The sequence below is a fragment of the Vicugna pacos genome, chromosome 34 (genome assembly GCF_048564905.1).
Source record: "Vicugna pacos chromosome 34, VicPac4, whole genome shotgun sequence".
Classification (NCBI taxonomy): Eukaryota; Metazoa; Chordata; class Mammalia; order Artiodactyla; family Camelidae; genus Vicugna; species Vicugna pacos.
This window is the reverse complement of record NC_133020.1, coordinates 17,626,004-17,645,315: the sequence shown is the minus strand read 5'-3', so window position 1 is coordinate 17,645,315 and position 19,312 is coordinate 17,626,004. Positions and strand designations below refer to the sequence as shown.

Here is a 19,312-nt window from a genome sequence, read left to right as displayed (position 1 = left end):
GGGTGGCCCAGGAGGTAGGAAACAGGTAGAGGTGGGGGACAGAGGTGAGGGCCAGCAGGCCTGGGTATGTCTGGATATGGTACCCTGGCTGTGGCACTGGAGGCCATCCCTGCCCTGGAAGAGAAAGTTGGGGTCTGGGAGCCATGGAGGCCCCAGGCAACAAGGAGCTGGGGAGGAACAGATTTGCTCCTCTTTTTCTTTGCCCCTCCAGCCGGCTCCAGAAGACCTATAATCTCACTTGAGGCCCCGGCCAGGAGGAGGTTCCACCTGCAGCATCCCCAGCTGTCTTCCCCTGCCTTCCTGGGCCTGCAGACCAGATGAATGTAATCCACTGAGTGCCTCTGGCCACCCCCTGCCCTCCTCTTCCATTGTAGGCCTTGGTTCTCCTCTTCCAGAGGCTCGCTGGCACCCTCTCTTCCCCATCTCCTTTTTGCTCAAACTCTGGCCCTTCATTGATTTCTTCTCGACTCTCTCCCTCACTGCTCACCTGGATCACAGAGGCGCATGTGGGACCAGCCCTGCCTGGCCTGGAGGGGGAGGCTGGGTGTCTGAAGCACGAAGCACAGGCCTGTCACTGTACGGGAGGAGACCCTGGGACCAGAGGCGGCAAGGACTAGCCCCAGATCACACACGCAGTCAAGGAGAGTTCAGGATCCAAAGGCTTCTGACTGCCAGCCTGCTCTGCTCCATTCTACCTGTCTCCCCCTGCGTTGGCAGAAACACAGATTCACATCCTTACCTGACACAGACAGGCACCCAGGCACGCTTGTGCGCACACACAACTCCATATCACCCAAGCAGCACGGCTCGGTTTATAAACCAGTTTCACATCCTTTGTCTATTTGAACCTCATGAACATCCTACAAGGCTGGTGGTGACAGGATCGAGATTAGCATCTCCAGCTGACAGACTGGAAATGGAACTCAGAGAGGGCAGATGATAGCCCTGGTTCACACAGCCAGTAAGTGGACTAGCCAGGACTCCAGCCCTCTGGTTCCACTGCTGTCTCTTGAACACGGGGACAAATACCACACAGATCTCTGCAGCTGGCTAGTCATAGATGCCCAGCATGTACTTGGATTCACAGGAGCCCTCCAGCACAGGGAGGTTGCCTCAGAGAGTTCAGGAACCTGCGGGAGGGCCTCCCTGCCTCACCTGCTGGCAGCCTCCCTGTTCCCAGGGCACAAAACCGGCAGTTCTCCTAATTAGGACACAGGCTGGGAGCACAGGGCCTGTGGGGGAGAGTGTCCAGCGACCCACTACTCACCTTGTGCAGAACCTTCTGGAAGGTGAACTTTGCCAGAGAGAAGGGGTGGGGAGCTGGCCAAAGACTGAACCCTCTGAGGGGACCTCCTGTGAAGGCTGACAGCCCTGGGCCTTGGTCCCCCTGCCCTGCACCCTCCTTCATCCCTCTCCCAAACCACTCAGGACACAAGAAAATTGGGGTTCCAAGTTTTCTTCTTCCTCCTCTCCTGATCCATTTCTCTCAGGACCCCCAGCTCCTCTGTCCCTCTCTCTCCCTTCCCTTCCTCACTACCTCCTGCAGTCCCTACCTCCTTTTCCTTTTCCAGCTTGCCTCTTCCAGGAAGAACACCCAGCTGCCGTCAGGGCTCCCCATGGCTTGCTCTGTATTCCTGCCCACTCCCCACCCCTGCCTTCCTGTGCTGAGAGAAAAATACAACATACTTACAGTAAAGAAGATGCTGTTCTGTGTGTGTGTGTGTGTGTGTTTGTGTGTGTGTATGAAAGAGAGAAAGGGAGAGAGAGAGACAGACTCTTCTCTGGAGACCTGGAAGCTTCTGATCTTTGGGATCAGATCCAGAGGGGGAGAGGTTGCCAGTCTCGTTCAGAAAGGAGATGGAATTTCCCTAGAGAGGGAAAAATCCTTTGGAGACTGATTACCCACGTCCCCACCCCAAAGGGCCCTGAGTGTGCGGTGGGTGTGTGGCAACTGAGGGAGAGAGACTGCAGGGCTGTGTGCTCTACTCATGAGAAACTGCGATGCGTGTGGGAGAAATGTGTGTGTCCCCAACACCAGTGTGAGTTTGTGTTCCAGGAAGAGGCAGCGGTGTGTATGGGGGGATGCATTCTTCTAGCCCTGTGTACCCCCATCCCACAAGCAGCCTGGCCTTCATCCCCACCGCCCCTCACTCCGCACAGCCTCCAGCACCTGCCCGTGGAGCTACACCCCAGGCACAGCCCTTACAGACACACTCACTGCCTCCCCAACACCAGCTGCCTCCTCGAGCTTGTGTTCGTGAGGAAAACGGGGTGGGGTGGGGGCAGGACACCAGCCGGTTCGCCAATGAAGCCGGTTCCCCGCTGTCCTCCTCGCCCCCTCCCTCCTGGCGCCTTCCTCGCCCCTCCCCCTCCCAGTCCCCACCGTGCGGTCCCCCGCCCCGCCAAGCTGGCCTCCATCCCGACCCGGGGCGGCGGGCGGCGGGCGGCGGGAATCCGCGAGAGAGGGGCTCGGAGAGACCTAGTGGGGCCGAGCCCGAGAGGCTGGGATGTGCGGGAGGAGGGAGGCCCGGAGGGCGGAGGGAGGGGGGAGGAGGACGGCGAGCTGGAGCCGGCAGGCGGCGGGAGCCCGGGCGAGCCGCGTCGGGAGTGCGCTCTCCAAGGCAGTGCTGGGCGCAGCCCGAGGTAAGGCGACCCCGGCCCTGCCCCCCGCGGTCCCCTCCCCACTGCCCCCGCTGCCTCCTCTCCCCTCGGGCCGGCCCTTCCTTCCCAGCCACCTGCTGTCTCTGGCCTGGAGACCTCGGTGGGTGGCAGGCAGGAGGGAGGAGCCTTCTGACCTTACCCACTTCACCCCAAAGGGCGAGGGACCCCTGTCTGCCTGGGAGTCCCCCGACCCCCTCCCACCTTCCTCTGATCTTTCTCCGTCCTTCACCTCCTCTCTCTGTCCTTCACATCCTTCCTGCCGCCCTCCCTGAGTCCCCAGCTCTTTCTTCCTGAACCCACCCCCGGGGCCTGGGTGGGGGTGGGTGGGAAGGGGGTCCAAGGCTGTAGGAGAGGGTGTGGGGGGGCGCTCCTGACCAACTCCCTCCACCTCCCTCTGGCTGGCCATTGCCATGGCAACTAGGGTGTACTGGGCTCCCAGGGAAGACAAAGGTGGGGGATGGACTAGGACCTCTGAGGGAGGGCAGGAGTCTAAGGTTCTTCCATAGGAAATAGACCCTCCCACTGATGTGCCCCATTCTTATCCCTTTTACCCCATTATGCCCATCCTTCCTGCTTCCACTCTGTTCAGGGTTTCACCCCCAATTTCCTCTTAGCCCCCTTCCCAGGGCTCAGTGAAGCCAGGAATCACCAAAGGCAGGACATCCTTCTTCCCATCGGAGGGAAACTGAGGCTGGGGCAGGGGAGGAAAGAGTGGGGTCCTACCAGGGGGAGTCTGAACCCTAGTGAACACTGGGCTTTTCTTCTCAGCCTCTTTATTCCCTGCTCCCTCCCTCCATTCACCTCCTTCTCCCTGCAAAGCCTCCTCTCCGGGGGTCTCTGGGCTTCTCCTTCCATTTTCAGATACTCACTTTGCCCCTTCTTTTTATCTCTTCTGCTCAAACTCTCCTCCTTCCCCCCTAGTTTCCCCTCTTTCCATTTCTGGATGCTTCTGATGTCAGCGGTTTCCCTGTCTTTGGGTTCCCTAGCCACCCCCCTCCTTGGTCCCAGCCTCCTTTCTCCTGTCTTCCCAGATTCCCAGTGAGTGGGAGGGTGATTGTGCAGGCTCGGGGAGATGGGGCTGAGCACCAGGACCACTGGACCCAGGAGCCTGGAAGGTTGGGGAGGGGCTGTAATATCACATCCCAGTTTCCTATGAGTCCTCGAAGAGAAACAAGTCATGCCTCTGCCATCCATAGCTCTGAAGAAAGATTCAGGGATGAAGACAACAGTTGAGTAGGACTGAGCAAGGGACAGAAGGAGGGACCTGGGAGCCCCAGAGGGAGGAAAGATGGCTGACAAAGGATGGGAGACAGGAGGTCAGAATAAGTTCTGGAAAGCGGGGTTCTTATCTGTGTAGGGTGTTGGAGTAGCCATCTGGTTTAAGGCAGGAGAATGACCCTGTGACCCCTAGTAACCAGTCATTTCTATAGTTTCAAGAGAAGGGAGACATTGGGAACCAATGAGAGAGCAGCCTAGGCCCCATCTTTCCCCTCCCCCTCCTACATCTCATCTCTCCCTTGCAGTCTGTTCAGGCAGCTGAGCCTCCCCCCCACACACACCCCTGGGGGCACCCAGAAGAGCCCTGATTGGTCAAGAACCAGAGGAAGAAAAGACTTGGACGTCCTGGCATGGGGACCAGGTCTCTGCAACCAGCCTCACAGCTGGGGAAGCAGTCAGCTTGCCTCCCCCGTCAACTGTAGGGTTACTTCAGAAGGGGCCCCACCCAGTATGGAGGCTGAGGACGACCTCTGCTGACCCTCAGTCTCCTCCTCTGCCTGCAACACCTGACCTTAACTGGGTCAGACATGCAATGCTGAGCCGCAGGGTAGACCAAGGGGCAGCCTGCCTCACTCCCGGGCAAGGGTTGTGGGCATCATGGGGGTGTGTGTGAGTGGGGCTCCTGGGTGAGACCTAGCCCCCACCCCCAGGAGTTCGAGGGGGGTGGGGGGACTGAGGAAGGATGGCTCGGGGTGGGGCGGGGGCGGAGGAGGCCTCCCTTCGTTCAAACGCCTTGTCCTGGCTGGCCTGCGGGCTCCTGGCACTGCTGGCCAATGCCTGGATCATCCTCAGCATCTCAGCTAAGCAGCAGAAGCACAAGCCGCTGGAGCTGCTGCTCTGCTTCCTGGCGGGCACGCACATCCTCATGGCGGCTGTGCCCCTCACCACCTTCGCAGTGGTGCAGCTCCGGCGCCAGGCCTCCTCCGACTATGACTGGAACGAGAGCATCTGCAAGGTCTTTGTGTCCACCTACTACACCCTGGCCCTGGCCACCTGCTTTACGGTCGCCTCCCTCTCCTACCATCGCATGTGGATGGTGCGCTGGCCCGTCAACTACCGCCTCAGCAACGCCAAGAAGCAGGCGCTGCACGCCGTCATGGGCATCTGGATGGTCAGCTTCATCCTCTCCACACTGCCCTCCATCGGCTGGCACAACAACGGAGAGCGCTACTACGCCCGCGGCTGCCAGTTCATAGTCTCCAAGATTGGCCTCGGCTTTGGCGTCTGCTTCAGCCTCTTGCTACTTGGGGGCATTGTCATGGGGCTGGTCTGTGTGGCCATCACCTTCTACCAGACGCTGTGGGCCCGGCCCCGGAGGGCTCGGCAGGCCCGGAGAGCGGGGGGCGGGGGTGGGGCCAAGGGGGGCGGGCCAGGGGGGTTGGGTACCCGGCCAGCCTTTGAGGTGCCAGCCATTGTGGTGGAGGATGCCCGGGGGAAGCGGCGATCCTCGCTGGACGGCTCCGAGTCGGCCAAGACATCCCTGCAGGTCACCAACTTGGTCAGCGCCATCGTCTTTCTCTATGACTCACTCACAGGGGTGCCCATCTTGGTGAGACTGGGGTCCCTCCACCTGCTCTCTCCAATACCCAGGCCCCAGCATGATCACCTGACCTCCAACTCCATCAGCCACACAAGCAGCTTCATCATCTATCTTCCCTCCTCTCCCCAACCCCACTGCATTTGTGAGTCCCCATCTCCGTCATCCATCTTCTAGTTTCCATTACCCTCAGCTCTGTAGCCTGTTCTCCAGTTACCAGTACTCAACTCCATCATCTGTCCTTGGGTTCCACTCCCTGTCTTCCGGCTCCACCATCTATCCTGCAGCTCCACTATTCAGTGCCCCAGACCTATCATCCAGCTGCCAGGCTCCACTCTCCACTCCTGAATTCCCTCTAGACACAACAGGATCTTGAGCACTTCTGGTGGCAACCCCAGAGAGCTCACCCCACCCACCCCAGCCTTCTGCATCCTCATCTGGTCCCTATTCCTGAATTTCAATCTGTCTTCAGGTTTACTGTACCGCCTCTGCTCCCTCCCTCTGGACCCCAGGGCTCTGTTCCCAGTACTGTCTCCTGACCTTCCTCTGAGTCAGTCCCTCCCACTTTGTTCATCGTCTTCATCCTTCAACTTTGCCTCTGTCGCGATCCTATGTACACTGAGCCATCCCCTCCTGACTTCTTGCCCCCCAGCTACATTGGGATGTGGGATCTGGGGTCGAGTGAGACTCCTCAGCTCTGGGCCCTGACCAGGGCCTCTCCTGTCCTTCCGCCAGGTGGTGAGCTTTTTCTCCCTTAAGTCGGACTCCGCTCCCCCATGGATGGTGCTGGCTGTGCTGTGGTGCTCCATGGCACAGACGCTGCTGCTGCCGTCCTTCATCTGGTCCTGCGAGCGCTACCGCGCCGACGTGCGCACGGTGTGGGAGCAGTGCGTGGCTATCATGTCCGAGGAGGATGGTGACGACGGTCAGAGGAGGGACTGGGCTCTTACTTTCCTGGGCATCAGCTTCCTTTCCTGACCTTTTCTAGCCGCCCTTCTCCGTGTGGGGATGGGCTGCCCTGGAGTGCCCCCTGCTGGACAGAACCTGTGCTGCCCCTGGGCTGATTCCAGGCTCCCCTTTTCCCAATCATCACCCTTATGTACACCCACTGCTTCCTTCTGCACTGAGGGCTCCCTCCACTGGGGGTCAGTTCCCTCTGGAAGCCTACACTACCCAGCTCTGCCTCCAGAGTCCCAACACAACCATAAAGGAAGGATGTGAAACAAAGGGGGAATCTAAGCTTCCTGAAGGACCCCCCCCCCCAGCTATAGACAGCTTCGGGGGGGGGGGGGGACTGTCTCAATTAAGTGTGTCTGTATGTATGAATGACTAGGGATTCAGCATTGGACACTACAGACATTAGCCACTCTTGCTTTCCTCTTGGAGTTCACAGACTAATGGGAACAGGAAGATTCCCTGGAGGAGCTTAAAAGGGGGTTGGAGCTTTTAAAGGGGAATGGGAGGTGTGCATTCGCTGCCTGTGACCACTCTGCCCCTTTTCTCTCCTAGATGGGGGCTGTGATGACTATGCAGATGGCCGAGTATGCAAAGTTCGCTTTGATGCCAACGGGGCCACAGGACCAGGAGCCAGGGACCCCACCCAAGTGAAGCTGCTGCCTGGAAGGCACATGCTCTTTCCCCCTCTTGAGAGGGTCCACTACTTACAGGTATGGGACTAGACAGTACACTTCCTGTCCTAGGTACTTTTCTCCAGTCTGTTACCCAACCCCCTCCCCCATTCCCTATTCCTGGCCTGCAGGGCACATTAGGGGTAGGTGAAAGGAGGATGTGGTGAAGGAGGCTCCTCTTCAGGCCTCTCAAAACCAGGTTTGCCCAACAGAAGATGTTTTGCAAAAGTTTAAGGGGTGGCGCCATCTTGCAGAGGAACCCCACTTTTGTTCCTGCCTCTAGCCGCTTGTCCCTGCAGCACCTCTGGGTCTACTTGCTCTTCTCCCCAGGTCCCTCTGTCCCGCCGTCTGTCCCACGATGAGACCAATATCTTCTCTAATCCTCGGGCACCAGGCTCCTTCCTGCACAAGTGGTCATCCTCTGATGACATCCGGGTCCTCCCAGCCCAGAGCCGGGCCCTAGGGGGCCCTCCTGAGTACCTAGGACAAAGACAAAGGCTGGAGGATGAGGAGGAGGAGGAGGCTGAAGGTGGGGGGCTGGCCAGCCTCCGCCAATTCCTGGAGAGTGGGGCTCTGGGGTCAGGTGGGGGACCCCCACGGGGTCCTGGCTTCTTCCGTGAGGAGATCACAACCTTCATCGATGAGACACCTCTGCCTTCTCCGGCTGCCTCTCCAGGGCCCTCTCCTCGCCGGCCCAGGCCGCTGGGCCTCTCACCACGCCGACTCTCCCTTGGGTCCCCTGATAGCAGAGCCATTGGACTTCCTTTGGGCCTAAGTGCAGGGCGACGCTGCTCCCTGACAGGTGGTGAGGGGAGTGCGAGAGCTTGGGGAGGATCCTGGGGCCCAGGTAATCCCATCTTCCCCCAGCTGACCCTGTGAATCCAAGAGGACCTGCTGGACTCAGAGGAGGGGGCCTGGGTGGGTAACACCTCGATCCATCACTGAGCCTGGGGCAGCTGCCACCAGACTCCGGGGAGATGGGCACTGGATCTGGGGCCCTGGAACCCCTGCTGTCTCCCATCCAAGTGACCAGATGCCCTAATCGCCTCCCATCAACCCTAGCAAAATGTATTAAAGTCTGAAGTGTTACCATGGAAACCTCTGTGTCCAGTGTGCTATGGTGGCAAAGGGATGGTCAGAGGCTTGGGGGTGGAGAGGCTCACAGAGGACAAAATAGAGCAGGGGCAGAGGACAGAGGCACAGAAATACTCACAGAGAAAGCCAAACAGGCAGACACACAGAAACAGGCTTACGACAGCATGCTGAGCTGGGGTGGGGGGGCATGGGGAGAAACTTGGGGTTTTGGGGTGTGAAGGATCTTTGTTGAGTTCTGTAGAGATGCTTGTAGAGTAGGTCTCTATCTCCCATGCCTCAGCTCCCCTCCTTGCTCCAAATCTACCAGCCCACTTGGAAAGGCTTTGAGCAGATGGTGTCACAGGCCTGGAGTTTACCCTCCTCCCTGCTGCTTTCTGAAGCTCTTTTTCCAAATGTGTGTGGGGGTGGGTAAGTGTGTGGGAGGCACGCACACTCCTTTTTCTGGACCCAGGAGTGCAGGGGAACAGAGCTGCAGCAGCTACTCCCACCCCGTGGGCCTCAGGGGTTGGGGTCAGGGATCTAAGTGGCTCCTCACGCTCTCTCCTGAGCACCAGGCCTGCTCCAGCGTCAGCTGTCTGCCCGGCTCCCTCCACGGTCCGTTTCCCGTCCCGCACTACCCGCTGGTCCGAAAGCCCGCGTTCTGGAAGTTCTGCCCGACTTCCCCCGACTCCTGTTTCTCTCTCATACCGGCCTCTCCTGGGGTTGGTTCTCAGCCTCATCAGCTCCCTTCGGCGACGCTCATTCCTGCTCTCTTCCTCTCCTCCCTCCTCTCCATCTCTCCTTCCTTTCCCCTCCCTCTCCCTTCCCCCTTTCCTCCCTCTCCCCCTCCGCTCCCGCATTTCCCTCCGGCAGCCGGCCGGCCGCTCTGGCATCATGCTCCGGCTCCTCCGGTTGCTCCTGCTCCTGCTGCTGCTGCCTCCCCCGGGGTCCCCCGAGCCCCCCGGCCTGGCCCCGCTGTCCCCCGGGGCGCCTCCTCAGGCCCCCGACTTGCTCTACGCGGACGGACTGCGCGCCTACGCGGCGGGGGCCTGGGCGCCGGCGGTGGCGCTGCTGCGGGAGGCGCTGCGGAGCCGGGCGGCGCTGGGCCGCGCGCGGCGGGACTGCGGGGCGCGCTGTGCGGCGGAACCGGGGACCGCGCTCCCCGCCGCCCCGGGACCCGACTCCGGGCCGGGAGCGGCGTGGGCCTCATGGGAACCTCTGCTCCTCCGCGCCGCGCTCCGCCGCGCCGAGTGCCTGACCCAGTGCGGGGCGCGCAGGCTGGGCCCAGGGGGCGCGGCGCGGCTGCGGGTGGTGAGCGCGCTCCGGGACGCCTTCCGCCGCCGGGAGCCCTACAACTACCTGCAGAGGGCCTACTACCAGGTGCGCGGCGGCCCGGCCCCGTGGGTCCTCCCCGCCCGGCTGCCGTCCTCCCCCCAGCCTCCTCCCTGCTCCCCGGGAGGGGCCGCGCGCCAGTGCCCGGACTCGGGTGGGGCTGTGTTGATAGGACCTCTCCTTGGGAGTCGGTCCTGTCGAACTGCGACAAACAAGCACCCATCGAGGTGGCAGAGGGACAACCTTTGGAGTGTGGGAGCAAAGTTGGGATGGGGGGCATGCGGCGGGGTGGAAGCAGATCGAAGACGGAGGGCAGGGGCCTGACGGTTTAGGAAGTCTGACTGAGACCTACGTGGGGTGACAGCCACCGCTTCCCAGGAGTGAAGCGGAGCGAGCAGGGGCGTAACGCGCCGCTGGAGAGAGAGCGTGGGGGCTGTGGTGGGGGGTGAGTGAGTGGGAGCCTTCGCTTGGGCTAGCGGGGAACTCGGAAAGGGAAGAAGACGCGGACGAGGATAAGGGGCCGCGTGTCCAGGGGCGGGGGCAGTGGACACTGGCAGCTTCTGGTACGGTAGCTTCTGGCTGCGAACTAACGCCTACGTGGCCGGGGAAGGGGGGCGCTGGTCACACGCACCTCAGCTCAGGGTCCTAGAGACCTGCGGCTTTTGCTGGCCGCTCAGGTCACCCTGGCTTCCCCACCTCACTTAACCAACATTTCCACCTAGTCTCCCAAACTGAGGCCCCAGGTTCCTCTGCCTGTATCCCACCCACTCCAAAATCTTTAGACCCCCCCCCTTTCCTTAGCTACCAGACTCCTGAGAGTCCTAACATACTGGGGGTCTGGAGGTTGGGAGGTGGGCACTTCTGACCAGTAAGTCTTCAGAAGGCTCTGGGGCAGTGCCAGGTGTGTCTAGGGTTGGGGTGGGCTGGTGAGGGGGCAGAGTCTGACACCCCCACCTCAGGGCTGACTCCCTCATCCTTCCCGCTTCTCAGCTGAAGAAGTTGGACCTGGCAGCAGCTGCAGCACACACCTTCTTTGTAGCAAACCCAACACACCTGCAGATGCGGGAGGACATGGCTAAGTACAGACGAATGACCGGGGTTCGGCCCCAGAGCTTCCGGGACCTGGAGACACCCCCACATTGGGTGAGACCCTCAGCATCGCCCCAAGCCTATCCCGAGCCTCTAACTGGCTGGGTAGTGGACTGTGGCCCTGTCCACTGGGCATCAGGAAATCTGGGTACTGTCCTCGGTGACCCTGGATGGGGAGTCCCTCTCTGGGACTTCGTTCTGTTCCTGAGGATCACTAAAGCCCTGTGTCCCAACATTCTGATTCTGAGGTTCGCCCTTGTATTCCCCAAGGACTGGGGAACAGGGACCCGGAGTCCAGGCCCCAAAGGGGACCAACGCCCCTCCCCTTCTTCCTACCTCCCAATCTCCTTCGATACCCCCTCCCCCAGGATCTCAGGTGACTTACCACTCCCTCCACAATAGGCAGCCTATGACACTGGCCTGGAGCTACTGGGGCGCCAGGAGGCAGGACTGGCACTGCCCTGGCTAGAGGAGGCCCTGCAGGAGAGCCTGGCCCAGATGGAGAGCTGCCGGGCTGACTGTGAGGGGCCTGAGGAGCAGCAGAGGGAAGAAGACGAGCAGGAAGGGACAGGGAGCCAGGGGGGCCTCTATGAGGCCATTGCAGGTACAGAGCCGGGAGTGCAGGGGTGCATGGGGGAAGGCGCGTCACAAGCTGAGTGGCTCAGGTGTGTCTCCCGCAGTGCACTGGATTCGGGTCCTGCAGTGCCGGCAGCGCTGTGTGGGGGACACGGCCACACGTCCTGGTCGCAGCTTCCCTGTCCCCGACTTCCTGCCTGGCCAGCTGAAGCGGCTGCATGAGGCCTATGCTCAGGGTCAGTTGGGGAAGGGTGAGCCCGGGGGATGACTAGGGTTGGAAACAGGGAGAGTGAAGGTTTCTCTCTGATGGTACCCTAAGCCCCCTCTCTCCATCCCTCCATCTGTCTCTGCATCTGTACTTGGTCAGGGCTCCGCGGGGACCATCACCTTGGGAGGACTCTAATTTGCTCTCCTTTGGCACCGTTGTGGAAAGCCCGGGATGGGGTCACAGGGCTCCTCCTGCCCTTGCTGCTTCTCACCCTCCTTTACTCTCTCCTCTTTGCCTCCTATCTGAACTCTGCCTGCGCAGCTCAGGTATGTTCCAGGAAGCTTTGGAAAGAAGCAGTGGATGAGCCTGTCTGCGGGTGGGCTGGGGGCTGTGGAGTCGGTTGGCACTGGGGACCACCTTCTCCGGCTCTGCCTCTGTCCCGCTGGCTTCTCGCCTCCGCCCAGGGATCGCTGCGGCACTGGGTCTGTGTGCCCCGCCCCACACTGTTGCTCTGTCTCCAGTGGGGAATCTGTCCCAGGCTGTGGAAAATGTCCTGAGCCTCCTGCTTTTCTACCCGGAGGATGAGGCTGCCACGAAGGCTCTGGACCAGTACCAGGCCCAGCTGGGAGAGCCAAGACCCGGCCTCGGGCCGAGAGAGGTAACTGCCTCCGCACTACCCTGTGAGGTAGCCCCACGTCAAACAGATACTTGAGAGACAGCACCTGGAGCCCACCCCCATTCCCGCCAAAGGCCACCCCGAGCCCAGCATCTGGCTTGTCTCCACTGCCCGCTCCCCACTTAGACTCTCCTTTTGAGTCCAAGCGCCAGCCTGGCCCCTCCCCTTAACCTCACTCCTGCCTGCCCCCACCTTATGCACGAGTGCACACACATGTGTGCACACACTCACACACATACACGCTCCCCCCTCAGTCTGAGCCCCGACACCCTGAAGCTGCTGAGGGAGGAGGGTTGCACCGGGGGGCACAGCCAGCAGTAGGGAGCCTGGGGCTCCTCCAGCCGTAACTTCCTGCACCCCCACCCCCGCCTGCTCCCTGCGTTCACCCACCTCAGGACATCCAGAGCTTTGTCCTTCGATCCCTGGGGGAGAAGAGACAGCTCTACTATGCTATGGAGCACCTGGGGACCAGCTTCAAGGATCCTGTGAGTGACCCCACTTCTCAGGAGGGAGACAACAGTGATGCCCTACGTGGATGTATCGCATCAGTCCCCCCCCAACAGCCTTTCCTATTTCTCCACAACCCTGTGAGGCCTGAGAGGACACTGTGTCCCTGGGTCACAGGGACAGAGGCAGGTGCCTGTCGTTAAGGGTGGTTTTGGGGTCATGCGGGCCTCTGTGTTGGTCTCTCCTCTGCCACAAACAAGCTCTGGACCTTCACTTGGCTCAGCCTCAACTTCCTCACCTGTAAAATGGGAACAATCACACTTATCTCATAGGGCTGCTGAAGCCCCGCATTGGCTTCAACATCTCTGCTGCTGCTGCTTTTATTACTCTTCTTCTTGCTGCTGTTTTTATTGTCATAATGAGGGGAAACTAAAGGGCAGAGGTGACTCTCGCTAGTACTATAGCATTAGGCAGGGCTTCCCAACGTTTTAGCGCTACTGACATTTTAAACCATACTTTCTTATTGGAGAAAAGGGACGATCCTGGAATGTGAGGCAGCCAAGGCCAGCTTCTCTGACTTCTTCCCAGTAGGTGTCGCCAGTGCTCCCTGAGTCATGAACATCAGCACTGTTTGCAGACATAGCAGTGTCCCCTGACTGGCAAATCTCCCTGTTTGGGAACCGCTGGCTCAAAGCGTGGACTCTGAAGCTAGTTTAAATCCCGACTCTGTCCCTTACCAGCTGTGTGACGTGATCATGTTACTTTACGTCTTTGTATCTCAGAGTCCTCAACTGCAAAATGGGCACTTTAACACTGCCTGTTTGAGGGGGGAGGGTATGACTCAAGGGCAGAGTGCATGCTTAGCATGCGTGAGGTCCTGGGTTTAATGCCCGGTACCTCCTCTAAAAATAAATACATACATACATACATACATACATGCATACCTTCCCCTGCCACAAACAACAAAAAGCAACAACAACAAAAAAGGAAAAAGTACTTGTTTGATAAGCCTATCGTAAACTTTAGATGACAAATCTCACTTCCATGTATAAGGCTCTTAGACCAGCACCTGGCCAATAGAGACCTGCAAGTGCTATGTTGTTGTTGTTACGTTATTAATATTGTTATTACAGAGTTGGGCCCAGTGTCCAGGGCTCCCGACAGTGAGTCCAGGGCTTTCCCACCTCCACCTTCTCCTCTGGAAGCAGGAGGACCTTCATGTGATTGTTCAGAGTCTACGGTCAGGGATTCAGGGGTGGACTTGATGGGTGATGGTGCTTTTCCTGACTGTCCCAGGATCCCTGGACCCCGGCAGCTGTCATCCCGGAGGCTCTTAGAGACAAGCTCAGGTAGGAGATGCCTGTGTCGGGAGGGGCGTGGCCTGAGCTGGAAGAGGATGGGAGGGGCCCAGGGAGGCCGGATCTGGGGAAGATGGGTCTGGCTGGCCTGTGCCTCCACTGAGCATATCTCTCACCCCTGAGAGAGGATCAGGAGAAGAGGCCGTGGGACCATGAGCCTCCTCAGCCGAAGCCCTTGACTCACTGGAAGGGTGAGTTCCTGGGATAGCAGGAGGCAGGAGCCCAGAGAGGCTGGGGCTGCCCTCAGGGGACCCTCAACCCCCTCTGCCCCATCCCTCCCCTGCAGATGTCCTCCTCCTGGAGGGAGTAACCCTGACCCAGGACGCCAGACAGCTGAATGGGTCTGAGCGAGCAGTGCTGGATGGGCTGCTCACCCCAGCCGAATGTGGGGTGCTGCTGCAGCTGGCCAAGGTGAGGAGACCTGTCAGTCGGTGGCATGGTGGCTGGTTGGGGACCCTCAGGCACAGCTACCTTCTCTCTGGCTCGTGGCCAGCCTCCTGTCCTGCCGTCTCTGACTCCCCAGTGGGGAAATGGTTCTTGCCACTGTCTCACTGCTGTGGACAAGTTCCTTTTCCTCTCAACTTAGCTGACATGGGCTGGACATTTTACAAAGGAATTTTCCTAGAAATTGACAGGAAGAACAAAACAAAACACAGAAAGGCGTTAAATAGGGGTGAGTGCTTGGTTGGCTGGGAGCTTAGTTACTGGCTCAGCCGCGGGCGCAGCAGACACACAGCCTTCTTCTCCATCATCGCATCCCCTCCTAGTTTGGGTTGAATGATCCATATTCACCAGGCTGAGTCTGCCATTTTATGAATCTTCGGTCGTCATCCTGGGCTAGTATTCGTTCAACACTCACTCTTTGAGTGCTTGCTGTGTACTAGAAACTCCTAGGTTCCAGAGAGGTAGACAAACACAGACCGTGCATTCAGGAGCTCAGTGTATAGAGAAGGAATTGGACGTGGAGACACACAATCAGAGTGGGTGATGAGTTTGATAAAAGAAGTATGTAGTCATCCAAGTAGAAGCCCTGAGATGCAAAGTCATGGAAGATTTACGGGAGAGGGTGGCATTTGAGCTCCGTCTGAAGGTTGAGTGAACCAGGCAGAGAGGGAAGGAAAGTCAGGCTGTGAGGGAGCAGAATGAGGGGGGTCCTGGGAACGGCAGTGGAGCACAGGAGTTAAGAGCACGGGCCAGTCCCAAAGGTGATGACCGGTGTGACCTTGGGCCACATATTTTAACATCTCTGAGCCTAGTTTCCTCCTCTATGAAATGGGGCTAAATGCAGCAGTTTTGTTGTAGGGTTGTTGCAAGGGTTAAATGAGTTAGCACATGGCAGAGCTCTTTGAAGAATCTAGAAAGTGTTCAGGATTAGCTGTCACCATTGCAGGCTGTGTATTATCCAGAGGCGGTATAGGAGTGGAGGCACAGGAGAGATGGGGAAGGACCTCTGCACCCTACTGAGGACTTAGGACTTTTTTTGTAGTTGGTGGACAGCTTTCTGAAGGATTTAAGGAGGGGTTGACTTTGCTGTTGCTGTAGAACCTCCAAGTGCAGGATCTGGAGTCCCCATCCTGCAGGGCCAGGAGCTCCCTCTAGTGGCACTGTGGAGAATGCAGTGGGAGAGGAAAGTGAGGGGGAGTTTCTGGGGTGATGCCAAGAGCGCCCCTGCCCTAGGTTAGGGCCTCATTTCAAGGGGATGAAGATGGGGACAGATGAGAAATATTTAGAAAATCAAAGATAGAGAAGCTAAGATAGAGGACTGAATCTATGTGGAAGACGATGAAAGAATGGAGTCAAGGATGATCCCCAAATATCCGACGTTCTTCCTATTCCTTGATTACACTAAACCCATTCTGGCCTCAGGACCTTTGCACTTGCTATTTCTGCTGCCTAGAAAAATTTTTTTTCTCTCAGATATTCCTTCATATCATTTAATTTAAATTTAGATGTCACCTCGTCAGTTAGCTGTCCCCTGACTCCTGCTGGGGTATGCTCAAGGTTGTAACCCTGCTCTAATTTTCTGTGACACTTATCACCATCTGAGTTGATCTGGTTGGTTTGTCTGTTTGTTTATTATTTCAAAATATAAACCCCATGAAAGCAGGAACTTTTCATGTTCATAGTTGAGTCCCCAGTGCCTAGAACAGTGGCTGACACATAGTAGTTGCTCAGTACCTACTGAATGAATGCATGAATTTAGGAATAGAGGGTTAGATGCCTTGGGTGGCTAGGTGGCCTCTAAGAGATGTGGTTTATATATGGGGTAACTAGGTAGTGGTACTCTGAGTTTAAAGAGGTGTCAGGAAAGGGACATCCAAATACCAGGAGACCTCCAGGTGATGCGAGTCGGGTAGGCAGTTGGGTAATTGGGACTCAGCATCCAGGGTTCTCACGTTCTCCAAGAGAGTGTCAGGTGGGAAGAAGTCGGAGAGAGCTACCTGGGCAGATGCTATGTCCCCACCTGAAGTTAGCCAGGACCTGGCCCCGGTCCTGCCAGCGTCCCGTTCCAGACAGACTCCTCTATTCTCAGCTCATCGGGGATGAGTGGTCGTGCCCCTCCTGCCTCACTCCCGCAGCTGTCCTTACCTCTCAGAGCCCCTTCCTCACTGAAGGAAGCTCTCCAGAGTTCTCTGCTGAGCCCCTTTGGCGAGTGGGATTCCAGATCTTTACCAGCAGTGACAGCACAGATGTGGAGATAGTCATTCTCTGGGAAAAAAGCAGCTGCTCAGAGAACTCTGGAAGCGTCTACCCTCTTCCAGGGAGTGGGAGCGTTGGAGGGAAGGCTGGGTAGCCCTGTGGGCAGTGAGGGGAGGGCAGTAGCTGGGGGCCCAGCGGAAGTGACTTCACACTCCAGTGCTCTCCCTGTTTAGGACGCAGCTGAGGCTGGAGCCAGGTCAGGCTATCGGGGCCGCCGCTCCCCACACACCCCCCACGAACGCTTTGAGGGGCTTACGGTGCTCAAGGCTGCACAGGTGAGAAGAGGCGCCCGTGGCCTGGTCTGATGCCGGAACCTGAGCGAGCTGGGCACCGGGGCCCAGCGTCTCCTGGGGGGGTGTGCTCTCATAGGAGCAGCCGAGGCCTCTGCCCAGGGCAGAGGAGGGGGTTCCAGACCGAGGGGCCCATGTTGTCATCAGTGAGAGGAGCAGGTTGGGCTAATGGGCTGCTGAGCCCCAAACTGTAGGCGGAGGTAGCGGAAGTGGTGCCGGGTCGGTAGCTGGGACCATCCTTCCAACCCGCCCTTTCCCTCCTTCTTTTCGCTGCCCGCAGCTGGCCCGGGCCGGGGCCGTGGGCAGTCAGGGTGCTCAGCTGCTCCTGGAGGTGAGCGAGCGTGTGCGGACCCTGACACAGGCCTACTTCTCCCCGGATCGGCCCCTGCACCTCTCCTTCACCCACCTGGTGTGCCGCAGTGCCGTAGAAGGTAACCACCGGGCAGCCTGGCCGCTCCTCCCCACCTTGGGCCCCTGTTGGGCCCTATACGCCCTCAGCTGTGTGGTTTCAGTCTTCACTCCAGGAAGACTGACTCCTCTGCCCGGGCTGCGGCCAGCTCCTCGGCTGGGCTGTGACCCTGGATCTGCAGGGTGGGTGTGGATAGGCTTCCACCAGGCCCCTTCGCTTCGCAGGAGAGCAAGCGCAGCGCATGGACCTGAGCCACCCGGTGCATGCAGACAACTGCGTCCTGGACCCCGACACCGGGGAGTGCTGGCGGGAGCCCCCAGCCTATACCTACCGGGACTACAGGTGGGTGGCCCTCCAGGGTTCAGGCAGGTGGGCCTGGCCGGGAAGGGGTCTCACTGCCTCCTGTCTTCCTCCCTCCCCAGTGGACTCCTCTACCTCAACGATGACTTCCAGGGCGGGGACCTGTTCTTCACGGAGCCCAACGCCCTCAGGGTCACGGTAAGTGGGGCAATGTGACAGGGAGCCCAGCTGTGGGCTCAGGATTCAAAACAGAAGGTTCCCAGAGGCAAATGCAGGGAAATGGATGGGCCCCCTTAACCATCTCCTTTCCTGGCCTCTCTAACACCTCCCACCACGTGTCTTTTCAGGGCCTCTCCTAGCAGAGGTCCATTACGCCAGGAGACCCTGCCTTCCGCATTTGCCTCACCTCCTAAGGGAGGGCGAGTGAAGTGCAGAATCCCAAACCCCTGTTCCAGGTGGAAGCTCAGGGCTGGGATTGGTGGAAGGGGAGGAACAGTGATTTTTTTACCATGAATTGCTCTGTCTTACCCAGTTACTGCCTTCTCTGCTACCACCACCAACTACCTGTAATCCAAGCCCTTCTTGGGGTGGAAAAATGTCCCCAAGATCCCGCCACCCAGAACCCAGGGTTTGTTACCACACCCATCCCCTCAGATGGCTTCACACCTGGTTCAAAGGGTTGGCCAGGAAAAGTCAGGGCACCTGGGGGATGGGCCAACCCAAGGCCCTTGAGGGAGGCCCCTTCTCCCTTCAGCTCCAACGCCTCTGGCCTCAGGCTGGCATTCGTGCTTCCCAAGTGGAGGTCCATTTCCCATTTGCGCCAAGATAGTCTCTGAATTAAGGAGGGAGAAGTGGTAGGCAAGAAAGCTGACCTTTCCGGGGCCCCTGCCCCCGTCCTGCTTTTGGGCAGGAGTCAGGGCCAAGTTCTCTGAGGGACTTTCCCTGGAGCTGACCCCACCCTCACCCCCAGGCGCAGGTTCGACCTCGCTGCGGGCGCCTTGTGGCCTTCAGCTCTGGTGGGGAGAATCCCCATGGCGTGTGGGCTGTGACGAGGGGACGGCGCTGCGCCCTGGCGCTGTGGCACACGTGGGCACCTGAGCACAGGGAGCAGGTGAGGAGGAGCGGGAGTAGTGGTGTGAGGTGTGGGCAGGGGCTGAGATCTCCCAGGGAAGGTCCTTGGGCCAGGGAGGCAGGGGATGGAGCCAGACCCTCCTCCCCATCTCCCAGGAGTGGACAGAAGCCAAAGAGCTGCTGCAGGAGCCAGAGGAGGAGGAAGAAGAAATGTCCAGCAGAGACCCTGCCCCAGAACCCCCCAGCCGCAGGCTTCAGCGGGTCCAAGACAAGGCTGGGAAGCCATCTCGTGTCCGAGAGGAGCTGTGAGAGGCTGAGCCAGCTTGACTTGTGAAGGGTCCACCTTGATGCCAAGACCCATGAGAAGCCCCTATGTGACAGGAGGAGAACAGCCAGCTCTCTGTCCCTGCACCCCCATCCTCTTGGGGATAATGAGGGACATCAGCCCTGGACTCAGAGGACACGGCACAGACTGGCTTGGGGGGCCAGGCTTGGCCCAGCTGGCAGACCTCCTGCCCTGGGACAGACAGAAGACTGGATGCCACCCTGGAAAGAAATGGCAGGGGATAGGGCCCGACTGCGGGGTTTAAAGGAGGAGGAAAAGAGGGAGGACACCCCGCTGCCCTCTCCCAGCCTGCCAATAAAGGTCCTGAAGACCCTCAGCCAGGGCCCAGTCAA

General features: G+C 59.0%; 3 protein-coding genes and 1 long non-coding RNA gene across 5 annotated transcripts in view; 3 read left to right on the top strand and 1 right to left on the bottom strand.

The window, feature by feature from the left end:
* CD4 (CD4 molecule) overlaps positions 1 to 1,699 on the top strand; it is a 22,243-nt gene extending 20,544 nt beyond the window's left edge. The window contains exon 10 of the mRNA XM_006210869.4: positions 212 to 1,699. Coding sequence (XP_006210931.1) covers positions 212 to 242 — 31 coding nt within the window. The 3' untranslated portion in view covers positions 243 to 1,699. The remainder of the gene's footprint in view (positions 1 to 211) is intronic.
* LOC116276912 (uncharacterized) overlaps positions 1 to 8,966 on the bottom strand; it is a 12,352-nt gene extending 3,386 nt beyond the window's left edge. The window contains exons 1-2 of the long non-coding RNA XR_004186426.2: positions 8,887 to 8,966; positions 7,407 to 7,584 (exon numbers count right to left, since the gene is read on the bottom strand). This is a non-coding gene — a long non-coding RNA (uncharacterized lncRNA). The remainder of the gene's footprint in view (positions 1 to 7,406; positions 7,585 to 8,886) is intronic.
* GPR162 (G protein-coupled receptor 162) lies at positions 2,468 to 8,202 on the top strand. Its single transcript, XM_031670722.2, has 5 exons — positions 2,468 to 2,643; positions 4,185 to 5,488; positions 6,212 to 6,401; positions 6,986 to 7,143; positions 7,435 to 8,202. The coding sequence occupies exons 2-5, from the start codon at positions 4,622 to 4,624 to the stop codon at positions 7,981 to 7,983; spliced, it is 1,764 nt and encodes a 587-aa protein (XP_031526582.1). The 5' UTR covers positions 2,468 to 2,643; positions 4,185 to 4,621; the 3' UTR covers positions 7,984 to 8,202.
* On the top strand, positions 8,958 to 19,312 carry P3H3 (prolyl 3-hydroxylase 3). 2 transcript variants are annotated; one of them, XM_031670721.2, is made up of 15 exons: positions 8,958 to 9,558; positions 10,501 to 10,653; positions 11,002 to 11,203; positions 11,280 to 11,411; positions 11,905 to 12,041; positions 12,455 to 12,544; positions 13,803 to 13,855; positions 13,988 to 14,055; positions 14,151 to 14,275; positions 16,738 to 16,839; positions 17,135 to 17,285; positions 17,488 to 17,605; positions 17,686 to 17,761; positions 18,534 to 18,674; positions 18,791 to 19,312. In XM_031670721.2, the coding sequence occupies exons 1-15, from the start codon at positions 9,073 to 9,075 to the stop codon at positions 18,941 to 18,943; spliced, it is 2,187 nt and encodes a 728-aa protein (XP_031526581.1). In that variant the 5' UTR covers positions 8,958 to 9,072; the 3' UTR covers positions 18,944 to 19,312. The 2 variants fall into 2 exon arrangements, with proteins under 2 accessions (XP_031526581.1, XP_031526580.1); XM_031670720.2 differs by having other exon boundaries at positions 8,961 to 9,558; positions 11,265 to 11,411.

What these genes read in the sequence shown, in the direction of transcription:
- GPR162 (XM_031670722.2), top strand. Translation starts at nt 4,622, where the DNA reads ATGGCTCGGGGTGGGGCGGGGGCGGAGGAGGCCTCCCTTCGTTCAAAC. An exon ending in TCACAGGGGTGCCCATCTTG is followed by an intron (nt 5,489 to 6,211) that starts GTGAGACTGGGG and finishes TCCTTCCGCCAG; the next exon opens with GTGGTGAGCTTTTTCTCCCT. An exon ending in CGAGGAGGATGGTGACGACG is followed by an intron (nt 6,402 to 6,985) that starts GTCAGAGGAGGG and finishes TTTCTCTCCTAG; the next exon opens with ATGGGGGCTGTGATGACTAT.
- P3H3 (XM_031670720.2), top strand. Translation starts at nt 9,073, where the DNA reads ATGCTCCGGCTCCTCCGGTTGCTCCTGCTCCTGCTGCTGCTGCCTCCC. An exon ending in TGGAGACACCCCCACATTGG is followed by an intron (nt 10,654 to 11,001) that starts GTGAGACCCTCA and finishes CCTCCACAATAG; the next exon opens with GCAGCCTATGACACTGGCCT. An exon ending in CACCTGAGCACAGGGAGCAG is followed by an intron (nt 18,675 to 18,790) that starts GTGAGGAGGAGC and finishes CCCATCTCCCAG; the next exon opens with GAGTGGACAGAAGCCAAAGA.